At 43.8% G+C, this 17,417-nt stretch overlaps 3 protein-coding genes and 1 long non-coding RNA gene across 4 annotated transcripts; 2 read left to right on the top strand and 2 right to left on the bottom strand.

Moving 5' to 3' along the window:
* Positions 1-949: 949 nt before the first annotated feature.
* On the bottom strand, positions 950-8,300 carry rnf5 (ring finger protein 5). The gene is made up of 6 exons (XM_076012008.1): positions 7,933-8,300; positions 5,211-5,229; positions 3,105-3,217; positions 2,951-3,008; positions 2,698-2,809; positions 950-1,351 (listed from the first exon to the last, which is right to left on the bottom strand). Exons 1-6 carry the CDS (start codon positions 8,151-8,153, stop codon positions 1,233-1,235), a joined length of 642 nt encoding a protein of 213 aa, XP_075868123.1. The 5' UTR covers positions 8,154-8,300; the 3' UTR covers positions 950-1,232.
* Positions 8,301-8,639: 339 nt separating this feature from the next.
* Positions 8,640-10,362, top strand: utp23 (UTP23 small subunit processome component). Its single transcript, XM_076012006.1, has 3 exons — positions 8,640-9,047; positions 9,131-9,305; positions 9,652-10,362. The coding sequence occupies exons 1-3, from the start codon at positions 8,860-8,862 to the stop codon at positions 10,039-10,041; spliced, it is 753 nt and encodes a 250-aa protein (XP_075868121.1). The 5' UTR covers positions 8,640-8,859; the 3' UTR covers positions 10,042-10,362.
* A 1,035-nt stretch (positions 10,363-11,397) lies between these two features.
* rad21b (RAD21 cohesin complex component b) lies at positions 11,398-16,641 on the bottom strand. Its single transcript, XM_076011984.1, has 14 exons — positions 16,481-16,641; positions 15,109-15,304; positions 14,807-14,936; positions 14,621-14,720; positions 14,434-14,540; positions 14,133-14,342; positions 13,923-14,045; positions 13,279-13,407; positions 12,971-13,194; positions 12,721-12,877; positions 12,312-12,457; positions 12,002-12,187; positions 11,844-11,927; positions 11,398-11,634 (listed from the first exon to the last, which is right to left on the bottom strand). The coding sequence occupies exons 2-14, from the start codon at positions 15,250-15,252 to the stop codon at positions 11,443-11,445; spliced, it is 1,932 nt and encodes a 643-aa protein (XP_075868099.1). The 5' UTR covers positions 15,253-15,304; positions 16,481-16,641; the 3' UTR covers positions 11,398-11,442.
* Positions 13,524-14,860, top strand: LOC142877404 (uncharacterized). Its single transcript, XR_012923840.1, has 2 exons — positions 13,524-13,994; positions 14,123-14,860. It is a non-coding gene; the product is annotated as an uncharacterized LOC142877404 (long non-coding RNA).
* Positions 16,642-17,417: the final 776 nt, after the last annotated feature.

Here is a 17,417-nt window from a genome sequence, read left to right as displayed (position 1 = left end):
GGAAAACCAGGAACCCAGATCTCCCTTTACAAAAGTACCCGGAGGCCGTCTGGGCTCTTCAACCGCTGTTGCCGTCTGCTCAGAAAACATGTAAAAACTGCATTTTACAATATTAATATGTACAAATATATAACGTATACACGCTCATTTGGACACGTGGACAATCGGGGGAAGCACAAAAATAAAAATAAACGTGAACCCACAAAGGTCATGAAACGACGCGCGAAACTGTTCTCACGTTGCCGAGGACGACCGAGAAAATCTCCCAAACCGTCCTTCTGGGACTCGTTGACGTCTGTACGGCCAAGTGTTGGGGGTCGGAGGAGGGGGAAAGACTCGAGTGGTGATTCAGCAGCAGCAGCACTCGCACCGATCATTAGGACAGCGTCGTCTACAAGTGACTTCACAGTGCAATGGCAGTTTGTTTCTGTTAAGACAAATGTTTGTTTGTTTTTGTTTTTTTTAAAAATGATGCATCCATCTGTGCTCGTTAATCCCTCGACCCAAATTTTTCCACAGCACTCGTCAATGTTGCGCACGCGCGCACACACTGTAAACAGGAATATTCTGGAGTGGCGCTCTGCTCTTTGGCTCCTTTCTGGGTGAGAAAGATCAGCTAGTGGTGACGACATTACCTGCCACGACGCGCCTCCAGCCCCTCCGGCTCCTGTTATTAAGAGGAATGTTACTGAAATAAACAAAACAAAAAAAATAAATAAAATCAGCTCAACGCAACAACAATTAATTGCAATGATAATTAAAAAAAAAGAAAGAATCCTTGACAAATACGGTCTCTGAACTGGGAGCCCTCTTCAAACTTGACGGTGTCCGTCCTGATTTCTCTGTGCGCCTTCCAAACGAGGCGTCTTGCATAAATGAAAAATCGCTAAAGCCGGTGATCAAGTGAGCGAGCGAGTGGGCGGAAGGTAAAGCAAATTCTTTTTTTTGGGGCCCGAAAGGAGATTAAAACATTTCCCGTACTTTGCCTCGAACTCAAATCACAACCGTTGGGCCTCGTCTCTGCTGCGCCCCGTCAAACCAGTGTGTGTGTGTCTGTGGCTCCAGTTGAGTGTGTGACAGCTCTAGTGGAGAAAGGGATGGGAGGGGCGGGGAGGGGGTGAGGTGTTGTTTTCTATTTTCGTTTGCCATGCCGCTCCCCCCCCATTCCTCCCGCCCCTTCCTTTTCTCCCCGGCCGTCCAGCCATCCGTCCGTCCGTCTGTCCGTCCGTCCGTCACACGCTCAGCAGCCAGAAGAAGAAGAAGATGGCCACAAACAGGAAGAGGGAGTCCTGCCAGGAGTTATTGCCGTTGTTGAGGTTGCCGTTGCCTTGCTGCTCGCCGGCGTACTGGTCTGCCGGGGGAGAGGGTGTGGAGGGAGAAGTGGGGTGGGGGGGCGGAGGGGAGGGGGGAGCGTTACAGCAGCTTTAGATAGCCAGTTACTGCCATCCAACAGGAGATCTAGAGTTCCCAAAGTTAGATTAGACAGACTGAGAAACTCTTTGAAACCTCAGTCTATTAAATGTTAAATAAGTGTTAGTAGTAGGGATGCAAATGATTGATTAATTTGTTAATCGTTACTGGATTGATTGACCTTATCGAACGATTAATTGACAAGTGGTGATTTTTCCTGAGAACTTAAATTTCTCAAAGTTGACTTCTAATGGGTCACATTTCAACTTTAAGAAAAAAACAACAAAAAAACAAAACAAAAGCTGTTGTAAGTAACTTGTTCTAGGTTTATTATGACCATCACTGTATCTACAGGTTAATTGCTCTTGAAACTCCTGCCACTACACTGTTATAATGATGAACTTCCCGTGTAAAAAATGTTCAGTTAACTGCAACTAATTTAATTTAATCGATTTATTTTAATTGCTAATAAATTAATTAACATATCTCGTTAGTATAGGGACTTCGAGGCGCCACAGCCACTTTGATGTTTTGCTTTGCATAACACATTACATGTCTGATGTTATACTTTGTCTGATGTTTGAGTTATATTTTTGCTGTATATGTTGTATTTTTGTGGGGATTTTTTGGAAGTATAAGAAACAGGTGTCTCAGATGCAAGACAAATTTCAGGAGGAATTCTGACTGAACAAAAGTAATCAATCAATCAATCCATCTGGCATTGCCCGAGTAAGACCACTTCTTTTTAAAGAATAGAAAGTGAGCAAGAGGTCTGCGTAAAATATCTTTCACATGTTTGGATGCAACTGGCAGCAAGATGAAGTCAGGAAACTGACTTTACAGATCAGGTTTTGACTGGAAATGAAGGTGTTTGGGTTTTTGTTTTTTTGAATGTTGAAGGAGTTTGACCTAAATCGCACCTCATTTCAAATCACACGTTAAAAAAAAAAAGAAAAAAAAAGAGCTACTTGTGATGTTTTTATCAGCTGGCCAAAATCAAAAAAAGCTCCCGCACACTGTTCGACTCTCTTCCTTTTGTTTTTATTGCTGCCACGTTTTGGTCAGTTTCTATGTGAAAAATGACACAAAAAAACCTTATAAGTTCATACTGAGCGGCCGACTTAATTTATGTCACGGTGACAAAGACTTCTGGAATCTTATTAGCCGCGTTGACATTTTGTAGCCCATGACGCAGCAGTTTTCTGCGTTTCGAGGTTGGGCAGGCGGTGGCTCTCCGCAGGCCCGAAGTCGTATATACAGACGACACTTGCGTCCCCGGTGGTTTACCTGCTCTGTGAAAAGGGTCGTTGGCGTTAAAGACTGTGGTGAAGAAGCCAAAGGGGAAGGTGCCGATACCGAAGGACATGTGAAAGCCGGTGTCGCCGAAGCCCTGGAACATCTGCACACACACAAAAGGGCCGGATTAAGGGGAAGGAAAAAAACACACACACACACACACACACACACACACACACACACACACACACACACACACACACACACACACACACACACACACACACACACACGGAGAACTCACGCCGCCTCTGCTCTCCGGCTCCGTCCTCTGTCCCTGAGGCCGCGGTGGAGTTTTCAACCTGAGACATGGAAGAAGGGAAGCACGGCAGACCGTGAGATCTTGGGACGGCCACATGAAGGGGCAGGACGACAGGCAGGCTGCGGCTGTCACTCACCTGGGGTCCTCCTGGCTGGAGCTGCCCCTGCCGTACAGAGGGATGACTTTGTCTCTGCTGATTCCCGCTTTGCAGACGGGACACTGCTGCCTGCTGGGCCCCGTCTCCAACCACTGGAGGAGGAGGGGAAGAAGGGGGACACAAGGTTGGGATAAGATACGTATTTTCATATCTATATTATCATCATTTCATTTTATTTATTTTTTACATATTGATATTTTGAGAGACAAAAAGATTGGCTTTTAATGGTGGGCTGTGGTACTGGCTGGAAATGTCTCCCACTATAGTCCATCATATGGGTCATATATGTTTTTATATCTATGTTAAATTTCATCATTCAGCTTTACATACCAATAGTTCAAGAAAGAAAAAGTCAGATTGCCCTCTAATGGTGGGCTGCAGTACTGGCTGCAAACTCCCCCAACTAAGGTCTATCATGTGGGTCACAAACCAAAATTACGAAAGAGGATTAGGGCCGGAAGAAGAAAAAAACATTACAGGAAGGAGATTTGTTTTTGAAGTTTCCATTTTGAGTTTAAAGCTGAAATTTCTTGGATAAAGTCGAAGTAAAGGGGAAACTGGTACGCCACTAAGCTTGTGCGCAGAGCCTTTCGACTTTATTCTTGACATTCCAAACTTCATTCTCGAAATGTTCACTTATATCACATAATTTCAACTTTCATCTCGAAATTTTGACTTTATTGTCAAAACTCACTTTAATCTCGAAATTTCCACTTTAATCTCGACATTTCCACTTTATTCCCGATATGGAAACTTGAAAAAAAAAAAAAGCTCTTCAAGTTTTTTTTCCTCTTCTTGTGGCCCTAATTCTCTTCCCCTTTGTTTGTTCACCTGTATCTTTAATGTTTGTTCACTTGATCCACATTAAACTATTTTTTTTTTGTTGAAAAAAAGCTAAATTAATACTGTGAAGCATCATCCTCAAGTCATTGTGCGTCACGCTGGTTGTGTGTGAAACGCGCAGGTTGCGTGTTGCGTTTAGGCAGGGCTAATAGCGGGGAGAACGCCGCGCTAAACGGAGGCATTAAGTGCATTAGCATGTTAAAGTTGCATTAAGTGAACTGGCTGGCTGCTCGTTACCACACTGGGGTTACATCACAGTGACTGACTGACGGGTCGAGTGCCGGGGCCACGTGAAACACACACACGCACGCACACAGTTGTTTTCACTTGTCACTGATTACGGGGCGCTCGCGTGCGTGCGTGTGTGTGTGTGTGTGTGTGAGTGTGTGTATTTAGTGTTGGCATGCAGAAAGCACTGGACTGATTCCTTCCTTACAGCAACGCTCCCACTGGAAGGTTTTAAAGAGTTTGCAGGGAGGCGTGGCACCGTGCACAGCAGATTTGAAGGAGGCTGCTCAACAGGTGGGTTTCAAACTAAGCCAAACAACACTACACTGGAATAAATCGTGCGGTCCCGAAACAGACACTCCACTGCTTTTTTGAAAATCAAAGAAAAGTGCCTTTCTTTCATCTATTTTTAAAATATTATAAACACGGATTTGTCAAGCTCTGCTCAAACTTCCCATCATTGTTTACAATCTCGCAGCACGAGCAGCTTCCTGTTGGTGCTACAACTGAACCCAGACTTGTTCCTCTCCAGATTAGAATGGACTCTGGGTGAGGAAGCTGATTGGGTGTGTGAAAACTGACCCTTGACTTTCTTCAGTTTTCCCAGGTGCCTTGTGGGGTCGAAGGTTTAGTGCTTTGCAAACAGCATGACGGCAAGAAATGCAAAAGTACACACACACACACACACACACACACACACACACACACACACACACACACACACACACACACACACACACACACACACACACACACACACCTGTGCGATAATACTGATTAGGTTCTGGCTAATTCAGGATCAGGATGCAGTGGTCTTGAAGAGAACTGTATATTCTCAGCCAGCACTTTTTGAAAAGCTTTGAAATTAAACGTATCTGTTGAGATTTTACATGAATGTGGCTGCCGTGAAAAAGCTCAGTGAGAATCAAGAAAAAAACACAAAACAAAACAAAACAGACAATTTAAAACAGGTGCAGGTTTCAAAAGGGGTGGCACAACAGAGGAAATACTTACTTGATGAAGACAGGGCCAGCTGTGGGGAGAAAGAAAAACAAGAGATGAATGTTTGATTTTACTTTGTGTGTATAATGAACTACTAGATCAACAATAACACAGCTGATTTATTACAAGAACATGGCATCAACAGTGAGCGGCAGAATCTATTAAACAGTCAGACAGAGTCGTCATTGAAAACCTGCAATGCTGATGTGTTTTCTGTGCCAAGTGTGAGATTCAAAGGACAGATTATCAAGTCATGCGAGTGTAACAAAACGCTTTCACGCGACACCTGACGTGTCTCTCCCGCTGCACAGAACGTATCCAGTGTGAATCGGTCGCCAGATGAACCGTGAAAGCAGCGCCGCTGGGGGGTCACGCAGAGAAACGGGGAGAACCTGTTTTCTACCCGTTCAGTTCCGTCAAAATTGCAAAACTTTTATTTTGACAGGTGAGTCAGAGCAAACAGCGAGATGTAAACTGGTCTATATCTGCAAGATCGTGCACGTGTGCACGGCACACACTCAATCTGTGTTACTGTGGTTAAAGGTCCCACATTGTGTTTTCAGGTGCTGGTTGTTGGTCCCAGACTCCAGCGAGGCAGATATCCAGAAAAACAACATATTTAGCCCTCTGTTTAATGCCGCCAGTAAATAGAAAACTTTTTTTTCAGAAAAACATGAGTTGGTTCGGTTCAAAGTTTAACGACCACATGTTTAATGTGTGACTCGAACTGTGCGGGGAAAGTGCAATTAGGAATCAAAGTTGCAGCATTTGGTTTCGGCGACCACGTCCCTTCATCCTTGCTGAGGGTTTCATCATCGCTAGTTTCATCATGTTAACCAGATGCTGAGTGGGGAGGGGGGTGTTGGGTTGGTGAGTGGGGGGCAGGTAACACGGCAACCGAAATTACATCAGCCCAGGAGATGGGAGCATCAGAGCGCGGTTGGCTGGCAACAGCACGTGTCACTGTTTTGGTTCAATGTCAGAGAGCGACACCGTTTTCTCTCTACAAGACGTAAAACTCACAACTTTGCATCCTTTCATAGGCAATCTCTCCATGATAGTCCCTTGGCTTAAATAATCTTTCACTGAAAAAAAAACGCTCCTTCTCTTCACTAGTGCTCTTAAGACCCTTATATCTGACCTCAATCCTGTTTTGTTAGTTCTAATCTCTCATTAGCTCGGACTTGTGGGTGAGAGCGTGGTAGTAAGGCAACGCAACGCTCACACAAGGCCTCACTCATGAATGGGGCCGCCAAGACACACACAGACACACGTCAGGGTGTTTGCATTTTCAACACACCGGTTTGAACGTTAAACTTTGTAAAAGCCCCCAAGACCAAAACAGGAGAAGCGATCAGAGTTGCATCTTAAGTGCAAACCAAGACAACTGCTGTGGTTGTGTTAGCTCATAAATGATTAAAAATATAGCTTCTCAGATAAACCTGTGATCCGGTTACAAGTACCAGCAATAAGCAGCCAGCTACTATATCAACACATATGTCGCTAATGAGGACAAACTACAGAAAATAAATCCTCTCAACAACAGGGGACCGGAACCTGATGCTGATTTTTATTTGTATTTTTTCTGTTTTAGAACAATTGCTCCTCCAGGCCAGTAGGTGTCACACTCTTCTCTTCTTCTCTTCTCCTAGTTTGCCAGTGGGACGCAACTTTCACACGACTGACCACATTTACCAGAGTGGAATAGTGTAAATAAGACAGCGTGTAAAGCAAGGAATTTTGAGGTAAAGTATTAACAATGAGATGTGATTGTCCGTAATGCTAACTTAGGTAGCTTCGTAAGGGAGGAATTAGATATTCCTTCACTTTTGACAGTCAAGACAACACTGTGGTTCAGACTGTGGCAGCTGGCCGTTGTGTTGCTCTTTCCAAAGTGCTAAATCAAAAAATGATGTTTTAGAGATGTTACACAATAATAGAAAACTTATCCAGCAGACTTTGCTTTTCAGCCCCATTTCACGTGCCATCTAAACACACAGAGATCACATGTTGCCAATGCTGTAATACTATTGGTTCAGAGGTTCTGATTGGTCAGTCGGCCAGCTCGATGAAATGTAAATATTGTGAAAATTTTAAAACCGATAATTTTTTTTAGACAAAATTATTTTTACCCACACCGAAAATGTATGTATATTTTTGAATTTTGAATATTTGTCTTCTTAAATTGTACACACTGCAAACAAATGCATGGCATTTCAGGCCGCTCCGAGGCTGCAGAAAGTTGAAACTTCAAACAGCGCAGTTAATGTGTCTGGCTTTCAGCCTGCACCGCCGACCTCCATCCCAACACCGTGTGATACGAAGCCACATCAGGTTTAGGCTCTGCGAGATCAGAACGACATGCAAACGAGGCTCACGGCCTTGACTTGTGTCATCAGCGTCGTTCGTACATGGGGAAAACAAACGAGATCATGATGATCGGGGCTGAAGTTCAGTCACATTCCATTTATAGCCGCGGGACAGAGAGGCAGAAAGAAATCCAACAGACTATCTGGTGGGAGGCTATCGTGGACGCCGTCCTTCCCGACTCATCCCCACCGGTACGTGCCGGACCTTGGGGCGTGATTCCGCCAACAAACAACTCAAAGTGACGGTCAGGGAGGCCGCACGGACCGCGAACTACACCGCGGGTCTGTGGGTCTGTACCAAAAATAGAATCGATCATCCCCATATCCAAACACCATCTCACCTCTCCCGGCCCCCTTTTTCTTACCAGAACAAGTGGCCGCACATACTGATGACAGCGTCCCGGGCAGTGTCCAAGCAAATGTTGCACTCAAACGTCGCCCGGTCACGCTCCCGTTCGCCCTGCGCGCTTCCGCCGTTGCTGCTGCCGCCCGGACCGTCGCGATCGTTGCTGTTCTCCCCGGCCGTGGATCCCCCTCTGCTGGCCGGCCCCATGTCACTCGAAGACCGGGGACCCGCGGCCGCCATTGTATTTACCTTACGAGTGAGGAACACTGAGGCAACCCCAGCCAGCCACTTGCCTAGACCCGAGTCAAGCTAATGTTAGCCGAGAATCACAGGCAAGTGTCACAGGACCGAAGCTGCTGCTGCTGCTGCTGCTGCTGCTGCTTCTCTCGCTCCACCTGAGCCACGACTTCCGTTTCCGGGAAAACAGAGAGACGCTGAGACGAGAGGCGGAGATGATATAAACGCCACATAATAATAATAATAATAATAATAATAATAATAATAATAATAATAATAATAATAATAATAATAATAATGTATTATCCCTCTTAAATATTTCAAGAAGTTGAACTCAAATAACAATGTAATGATAATGGCAATAATTATAATTATGTCAAAAATAATTGTGTTATAAGCTATATATACACACAGTATCTTTTTTTTTTTTTTTTTTAATTAAAAATCTTTTATAATTTTGTTTTGTAGAGTGACGCCTCAACAGGCGGAACCTTTGTTGTAGTATTTGTACTCAACGGAAGCAATAGCCGTGGGAACAACAAGCATGTTCCGTACATGACCACACCAGCGACCAATTATCCACCTGAGATGATGTGAAGATTTGGGTTAAATAATATTCGTGAAACGACGTTTTTTTTTTTTAAAGGAGCGCAAACCAGATGAGTCGTCTGTTAGGGACAAGTACTAGTGTTTAACCTTAGCTGCCAAAATGAAGATCAAACGACAGAAACAGGCCAAGAAGACGTTGAGTTTCTACAAATACAACTTCAACTTCAGGGAACCCTTTCAGATCCTCATCGACGGCACGTTTTGTCAGGCGGCTCTGAAGAACAAGATTCAGATTAAAGAGCAACTGCCCAAATACTTAATGGGAGAAATTCAGCTGTGTACTACAAAGTGAGTAACACCGAATTTTGCGTCTATGCAATCTCAGAACTCTGCAAACTTCCGGGCAAACCGTTGACGCTGTTCTTTTGCAGCTGTGCTCTGAAGGAGTTGGAGACTCTGGGTAAAGATCTGTATGGAGCCAAACTCATCCTGCAGAGGTTCCAAGTGCGAAAGTGTGCCCACTTTAAGAGCCCCGTCCCTGCGTCTGAGTGTCTGTTGTCCATGCTGGAGAAAACAAACCCTCACCACTACTTTGTTGCTACACAGGTATGCCGCATGTGTGCATCTAGTGTGTGGTGTCCAGTACACAGCGTGCAGTGTTTATGGTCTCCAGCCTTACAAAATTTGATTTAGATAAAATGGATATCAAGTTTGATTTGACAACATTGACGTCAGGAGATTTCCCTGGACATTTCCACATTCCTTGTTCTCCGATAAAGCAAATTGTACTAATTCCTGCACAACCAGCTTGCATAGAAATTCGTAAATGCATCCTAGTTTTGGCCTTGCAAAATAATGTCATCCCTCACAAAAGCTGTTTTGTGATCATTTATTCATATAAATTGAATTCAAGTTGTAATGATTCATGAATTGGTGTATTCGTGCTCTCCAGGATTCAAAGGTGACCGCAGGCCTGAAGAAGATGCCGGGCGTCCCTCTGCTCTACATTATCGTCAACACCATTGTGTTAGACAAGCCCCATCAGACATCCCTTGACCACGTCCAGGCCGTCCAGCTGGGAGAGCTGGTGAGCTCGGCTCAGAAGGAGAGCATCCGTAGCCTAAAGGAGGAGCAGGGCATCGGCCAGAAGGACGGCGAGAGGCGGGGTCGGAAGAGGAAGAGAAAGCAGAGCAATCCCAATCCTCTGAGCTGCCTGAAGAAAAAAAAGAAAGGCGTGCCAACGCCACCAAAGAAGACAGAGGAGGGGGAGAAGAAGAAAAGAAGTCGACACAGGAGGCAAAAAGGCGAGCTGCTGGCTCCCGTTGTTACAAGTGCATCATGAGAAGGACTGCAACCATTAGGTTTTTTTTCATGTTGTTTAAAAATGTCTAAGATTTTTACGATTGATTTGTTCATACATCTAAAACAAATACCCATAATCTATTTTCTTCTTGTCTTTTTTATGTAAATCATTACCACTGTGTGTGCACAACGATTTTTAAACATCATTGTCATAATTTTCTGTTTTATTTCGAAAACCTTGCAAGTTTACAGAACTCAAGACAAAAGGCGTGGATTTGAACATTGCAATGTTTTCTTTAAGATCTGGATGATTCATCCTCAATATAAAATAATAAATAAAATACAAATAAGCAAACAAACTGTTTTACAGGCACCATTGAAAATGTAAGACACACTCAGACAGATAGTTTGGTTCTTTTCTGTGCAGTAAATTTAGAGTCCAAACAACCACAATGTTTCTAACCATTAAGTGTGTTCAGACTTTTGAATGATTGACAAGTGGTGAAATATGAATTCAGTCTATTACTCATGTATTATATCAGAAACTAATATTGAACAGACTTAAATAGAGAACACTGTTGGTAATTGGTCTTGAGCTATCGCTGCATTTAGGAATTGCACTAGGGACAAACTGAATCTTTGTTACATGTTTTCTCAAGAATTGACAGGCAACATGGAAACTAAAAGGCTCTAGAACAAGCTCACCCAAGTACATGTTTCATGCAAGTATGTCTGACGCATCGTTAACGTCAACAGTTAAAATTCTCAAGATTGTACTTTTTTTTTTCCTTTTTTTTTTTTTTTTTTTTAAATATATCAGAGTTCCACCCTAAGGCTATAATACGATATTACAAAGATATTGTCAACAACATATAAACCAGTGCAGTTGTCTTTTACAAGAAATCACAAAAATTACAAACAGCAGTAATATTTCCACATTGAGCAAACTGCAGTTTTTAAATGCTACCGTTGAATGAACAGATGTAAATAAGTGTGTGTTGGTGAGACACACACACCCATACACACTAAACATACTTTCCAGTGTGTTTACCAATTCCAGTCTTGCTGAGGAATTAAGATGTGGGGATTTATGACAGCTGAAGCATTGAGATAAAAAGCTTAAAGTGCTCCTCCAGAGTAACATTATGATAGTTGAAGGTTACATATGCAGCTCAAAAGCAAAGCAACCATTCTAATGCACTCTCGTTTAAATGAACATAGTACTAATTAATAAGAAGAGGCAAATAGAAAAATGTCTTATATTTGGATTTGGATCATTTTTTCAAGGAAGAAATATGTGACATTCAGTCGAGATACTCTCTCACACTCCCCACTTCACATTAAGCACTGAACAAATCAATAAAAAAATATTTGTTCATTAACTGGCAGCCCCACATTGTTTTGTTTTTCCCTGCCTTCCCCAGCCTGTGGGAGATGTTTTCTAGATGACGTGGAAGCGAGGCCCAGGCGTAGCTGTGATGTCGCTGTACGGCTCCTCCTGGACGAGCTCCACCGCCTGCTGCTTCTTCAGAACCAGGAAGCTGTAGAATTTGGCAGCCGCCTGCTTCTTGTTGTTGTTCCTGCAGAGGTCCAGGAGGCTGACAGATTGGGCGCCCGTTTTGGTCATCACCCTCTGTGGGAGCGATTGAAGGGAAGAAATATACTCAAAATGTTCAGTTTTAATTCAGGGTAACAACAAACATTCTCCAAACTGGTAATTAAGAGTCTAGAGTAGTTCGTGTTCAAATTTATGCATATGATTTAAGGAAATAATGTATTGTGTGTCCTCTAGTGCCCCGATTTTGTGTTTTCAGGTTCAATAAAGAATCAAGAATAACAAACCTGGAGCCCATGAAGCATCTGTTGGGTCCTTTTGTTCCACCTCCTCTCCTCCTGGTCCTGGTCTCCTCCCTGCGCCTCCTCCTCCTGGCACACAATTCAAAAGGCAGTTACACCCATCGCGGCTAAGACACTTCTTCTCCGGTAAATCTTTGGCAAACCTCTTCATCTGAATCATCGTCTGTCTTTTTCTTATCCTTGTCGCCGAGCAGATCCAGCTCGATCAGCTGGCTGATGTTGGCAGCCTCCTCTGGAGGAAGCTCCACGGCGGAGGGCTCCAGCTGCTGCAGCGTACTGGAAGCTCCCTGGAGCTGCTGGGGCTCCTGCTGCTGGTCCAAAGCTCCCATCTTGACACAAGAAAAGCAGAATATAATGTTCATAGAACTCAAGTATAGTCTGATAGGACGAAGGCACAGCGTAATGGTTGTGCATGTGCTTCAGTGTTTTGCTGAGGCTTCCATGTGTGCTGACCGGAAGGGCTGGTTCTGTGTCCTGGCCTTTCCGTTTGAGGCCGCGCTGGGCGGACGGCGGAGGCATGGCTGACTCATCCAACGTCGTCCTGCTGCCTTCCACAGCAGAGTTCTGCAGCACGCTCGCCTCCTCCATGATGGTCTGGTCTGAAGGGGAGACGGGGACAAACTGTAAGCATGAGGAAAACCTGACATGGGCAAAATATAGTGATGGAAGTACAGCACTGACAGAGTGCTAGTGGAAACAAAAATCATTTCTTTGTTTATGGAAATTCAAAAATTCAAAAAAAGTGGAAAAATGTGAAGACGATTTTAAAGTCACCAATAACCAAATCAGGGCAGAGTGGGGATTTGACAGTCGGCACCCCATTGATTGAAAAAAAAAAAATGCTTCTCTAATGATAATCTACCCATGATGTCTCTCTGCGGGTGCCCCGTTGTTTCCTCTCTGGGCACCTCAGAGTTCTCCAGGTCCTTGAGGAATTCATCCAGACTGTCAGCTTCGCCACCTTTCCTCCTCTTCCTGAGCTCGTCAGGTACCAGCGGCGTCAGACACCTTGTGAACATCTACGGGAAGATGAATGGGAAGACATGAAAGTACGATCGTCGTCACAGCGCCGGTCACTCAGAAATGAATCTTCATCTGTGCGCTACGCTCACCTTCAGGAGCCGGGCGTTCCACAGGGGCTGAGCGGGCAGAGAGAAAAGCTTCTCCACGCCGCCGGTCTCCTTCCACATCATCAGCTTCTTGGTAGGCGGCGCCAGGTCCAGCGTGGTTACGATGTCGGAGTAATCAGACAGCTGTGCGCGGATTGTTTTGCTGTCCAGCTCCTTCACGCTGTCCACGATCAGCTTCCTCTTGCGCTTGGCCTTGGTCTCCTTCACTGCAACACAGCACAAGGAGACACATCAGCTCAGGTAATTGGAGAAGGTCTGATAGAGATTGAGAAATACCACTACTGTGTTACCTGTGATGTCAATGGGCTCCAGGGCAAAGGTCTCTTCTTCATTGTGCACCAGGTTGGTCTGCTCTGTCTGGTCTGTCATAGCTGGTAGGGGCTCGGTTGGGCCTGAGTCAGGACTGTCTGGAGCCCCCGCTAACAACGCACAACAACAAGTATCAGAATCAGAATCAGAAAAATTTTATCATCTGTCGTGACAGAAAATCGTCTTTGACGTGGCCCACATAAAACCAGAGATTTCTGTGAAAAAACACAAGTATTAGATGTAAACACTGTACTTTTAAGACCCTAAAATAATAAATAGATGATAAATAGATAATATTAAACTTGTGTTTAAAATTTGAATGGCAATTTGTATGAATTAATTCTTGTGGATGTTTTTCCAGGACAGGGGGCTTTGTATCAGCAGCCTGATGGCAGGAGTTGGAAGGACTTGTGCAAGAGGTGTGTGGGGTCGTGGGGGCTGAACTTCAATGAGGTTGGCTTTCCTTGTAACTGCCTGGGTGTGAAGCACTGATAATGACCTTTGAGTTTTTTTCCGGTTATTTTAATTGCTTGCTTAATGATTTGATTTGTCTTTGACTTTGTCTTATATGAGCCGTTTTACACAGTGGGAATTATTTCTGGCTGATGTTCTCTGTGAAACTGACCTGAGAGAGCATCAAAGTCATCATCGTCATCTCCGTGGTCCTGAGGCATCATCACGCCATCGGTGATAGCTGGTGGGTCGTCAAAGATCCCGCCCCCGTCCTCGTTACTCAGCAGCTTGTCCACTGCAAAACACAGATCTTTCTCAGTAAAGCTCCGATATCTTTAATGCGGCACGCACACGCATCTCACACACAAACAGGGCCTCGTACCCAGCATGCCTCCCTCATTGCTTTCCATGGGGTTGTCGCCGAAGTCATCCTTGTACTGGTCATCGTACTCCAGGTGGTTGGACTTGTCGGCCATTTGGTTGGTCCCGCCTTCAGCCTCCAGCAGAAGGTTGGAAGCCGACGCGCCCATGATGTCCACCTCGAAGGCACTCTCTTCCCGCATCATCTCCCGATCGTCCATTCCGAAGTCGGCTGTGCACCGTAAATCATTCTCAGTATGATGTAGGTGTCTTACACAGAAAGCACATTGACGTGCCCTTGGTGAAAGCTCGGAAGTGCTCACCAAAGTCATTGTCCTGCAGCAGGTTGAGGTTGCCCACTTCTTCCCTCATGGTGATCTCCTCCACCCTGCTTTGGTTCAAGTTGAACTGCTGTGCAATATCAATGTCACTGCAACACAGCAGAACCAGCGCTCAGTCAGAAACCTTACCTGCTGTGATATCAGGTTGATATGTGGTCGCTCAACTCACTCTAGGTCGGGTAGCGGCTGGTCGAAATCATGGAACTCCTCAGGCAGCGTGATGGCATTGTAGGCTGCTTCTCTGTTCTCCTCTGGAAGGTCCACCACACCTGGAACAACAAATGATTGGAGAAGAGAATGTGAAGTGTCAATCATGTACACGGTGCGGTTATATGATGGACATGTTGTCTCCCACCTGGTCTGAACGCCATCTTGATCTTAATAAAGGCCTCGTTACAGTCTGCCAGCAGGTATTTGGCCTTCCTGTGGTAGATCCTCACCACGCCCAGCAGCAGATGCCCAGATGTCCGTAGAGCCATTTTTACCTTAAAACAGGCAGTGTTGTCAATATGAAGCAAAATATAAAAATTGGGTGAATGTTATCTTCCACAAAAAAAAATCAATCACAGAATGTGAACGTTGGGGATAAGAAAGCATAAAATAATTTTAAAAGTCTTTAAAGCTGTATTCATGAAGGTTGTGAATGGAAAAACTGACCTTGGGTGAGATTATGCTCTCCACGCTGCTCTCTAGGTTGCACTCAAACACATGTGCTTTGGTCAGCTTCTTGTCCCAGTGGGCTGCCAGCCAGATTTTGGCCAGCGGCCCACGTTTGCTTAGGACAAAGTGGGCGTAGAACATTGTCTTAGCGCCTCTTCACTGCAAGGGGAAAAGGGAGGGGGAGGCCACTGGCCTGTGGAGAGAACATGGGACAACAGGTGAAGCGTGAAATAAATATAGGTAACAAAAACTAGTTAATCTACACAACACATGCTGTGTTGTTACGTGAATGCTCTAAACAATTGCTAATATGTAAGATTCCGCATTAGCATGGAAACACAGGACTGCATTTCATGAAGGATGTTAAAAATGTATAAATTTACACCGAAATATTAAATTAAAATAAAACGAATTTGTCCATGGTGGAATAGAAAACTGGAATTGTTTCCGACTCAGTGAGTCACCTGGCTTTAAAATTTTAAGCCAATGAATAATTATGAATGATACGAATATTAAAAATGATTAAAGTCGCACAACGTACACAAACGTGTATATATATTTATTTTTTTTCCTCGAACATATAAAGTAGGAAAGAGAATAAAAGGAAACAAAACCAAAACAGCAAGGTAAGAATAAATAAGCAAACACCAGTGAAATACACAAGAGAATAATATTGCTCATGTTCGAAAAGGGGTAGGAAGAAGTATAAACTTACATATACCTACCCCTGTATGTGTGTATATATATATGTATATATATATATGTATATATATATATATATATATATATATATATATATATATATATATATATATATATATATATATAAATGTATACATATATCGATATACATATATGTGTGTGTATGCCTGTGTGTATACTCAAAAATTCCCAAATCAATACTCCTATTGACACAAAAAAGTATTCTGTCACCTTAACAATGATGTCAGAATACTGAGTAGTGTCTCACAGGTAACAGAGATCAATCCCCCTTGTAATACATTGCACCCGCGACACCTGGTACACATACAGTTGCCATATTACTATTAGAATCAATTAAAAAAAAAATATATATATATATATATATATATATATATATTTATATAAAAAGAATGGTCATATTTGATTAATTACAGAACACTAGATGCTGTCACTCACAGGAGGCAATTACGACCATAACCTGACCGACCGCCACAATAACACCGCACCGGCCGCTGATACCGCCCGCCGCATCCCAACAGGTGATGCTGCAGTACGGCTAGCGTTAGCAGCCGTCACCCGTCCGACAGCGACACGGGCGATTCAGCCTGACACGACTCACAGACACAATTCAAAGTGGAAGTCGTGTCATACATGGGTGACACCTTACCGGGTAGCCTCTGGGCGCTGTCCCCGTTTGACCGGCCGCAGACGGTGGCCGCTTTCCGCCCCTCCTCCTCCGGGTACAACACTCAAGATGGCGCCCTCCCCTCGGCGGGGCGCTGATGAAGGAGAGACGGAGGGAGGCTGAGCCCCGCACCGGTGTGGCGCAGAGTGGCTCAGCAATTGGGGGGATTAAAAAAAAGAAGAAGAAAAAAAGAGAGAAATAATTACAGGTTGAACGAATTTGGAGTTGTCATTTGGTATGCGTTATGCTCTGCGCATATATACTTCACTACACATGCTCCACTTTGCTCCCCATTCTTAGACAATTTATTCAGATTCAGTTTTCAGAATTAGGATTATTTTCATATATCACTTCATGTATCAGTACATATCACAAAATGTGTTGAATTTGACTGCTTTCTACTCTCAGTCCACAGTCTTGTGAAGGAGAGACACCAAATTATTGTGATGAACTGTAAATTCCTGCACAATTCTTTCTTGTTTCTGTTGCCCACCGGTTTTGCATCATACGTGCTATTCAATTAAATTAAATGAACTGTTACATATTAAAGTCAACATCACACATCCTCATATCAGACACTGCAACTGGTATGGGGAGAACCTGGGACTATTCACCCATTTTCACCAGACTATAAAACAAACCACCAGGAGGCAGCAAATTTCAGTTCATAGACATTTGGTTCTGATGTCAACAGTCCTCAACAATAAGAGAAGTGATGAAGTTAAGCGAATCGTAAGACATGCCATAGACTTTTATATAAAACAAAAATACAAATCACTTCCCTGTGTGATTTTAAAATCTCAAGATGCTAATGAGTTCAACTGATGAATTAATTAATGAATTCAATTCAATGTTTTTATTCTTCCTTACATGACAAAAACATGGGATTTCATTGGCATGTCAATACAGGCCTTAAATT

Source organism: Nelusetta ayraudi, unplaced genomic scaffold, assembly GCF_046127955.1.
Source record: "Nelusetta ayraudi isolate G7.1 ecotype Tasmania unplaced genomic scaffold, CSIRO-AGI_Nayr_v1 ptg000135l, whole genome shotgun sequence".
In the NCBI taxonomy this organism is placed as follows: domain Eukaryota; kingdom Metazoa; phylum Chordata; class Actinopteri; order Tetraodontiformes; family Monacanthidae; genus Nelusetta; species Nelusetta ayraudi.
The sequence above is the reverse complement of the archived record's forward strand: the minus strand, read 5'-3'. Positions and strand labels throughout refer to the sequence as shown.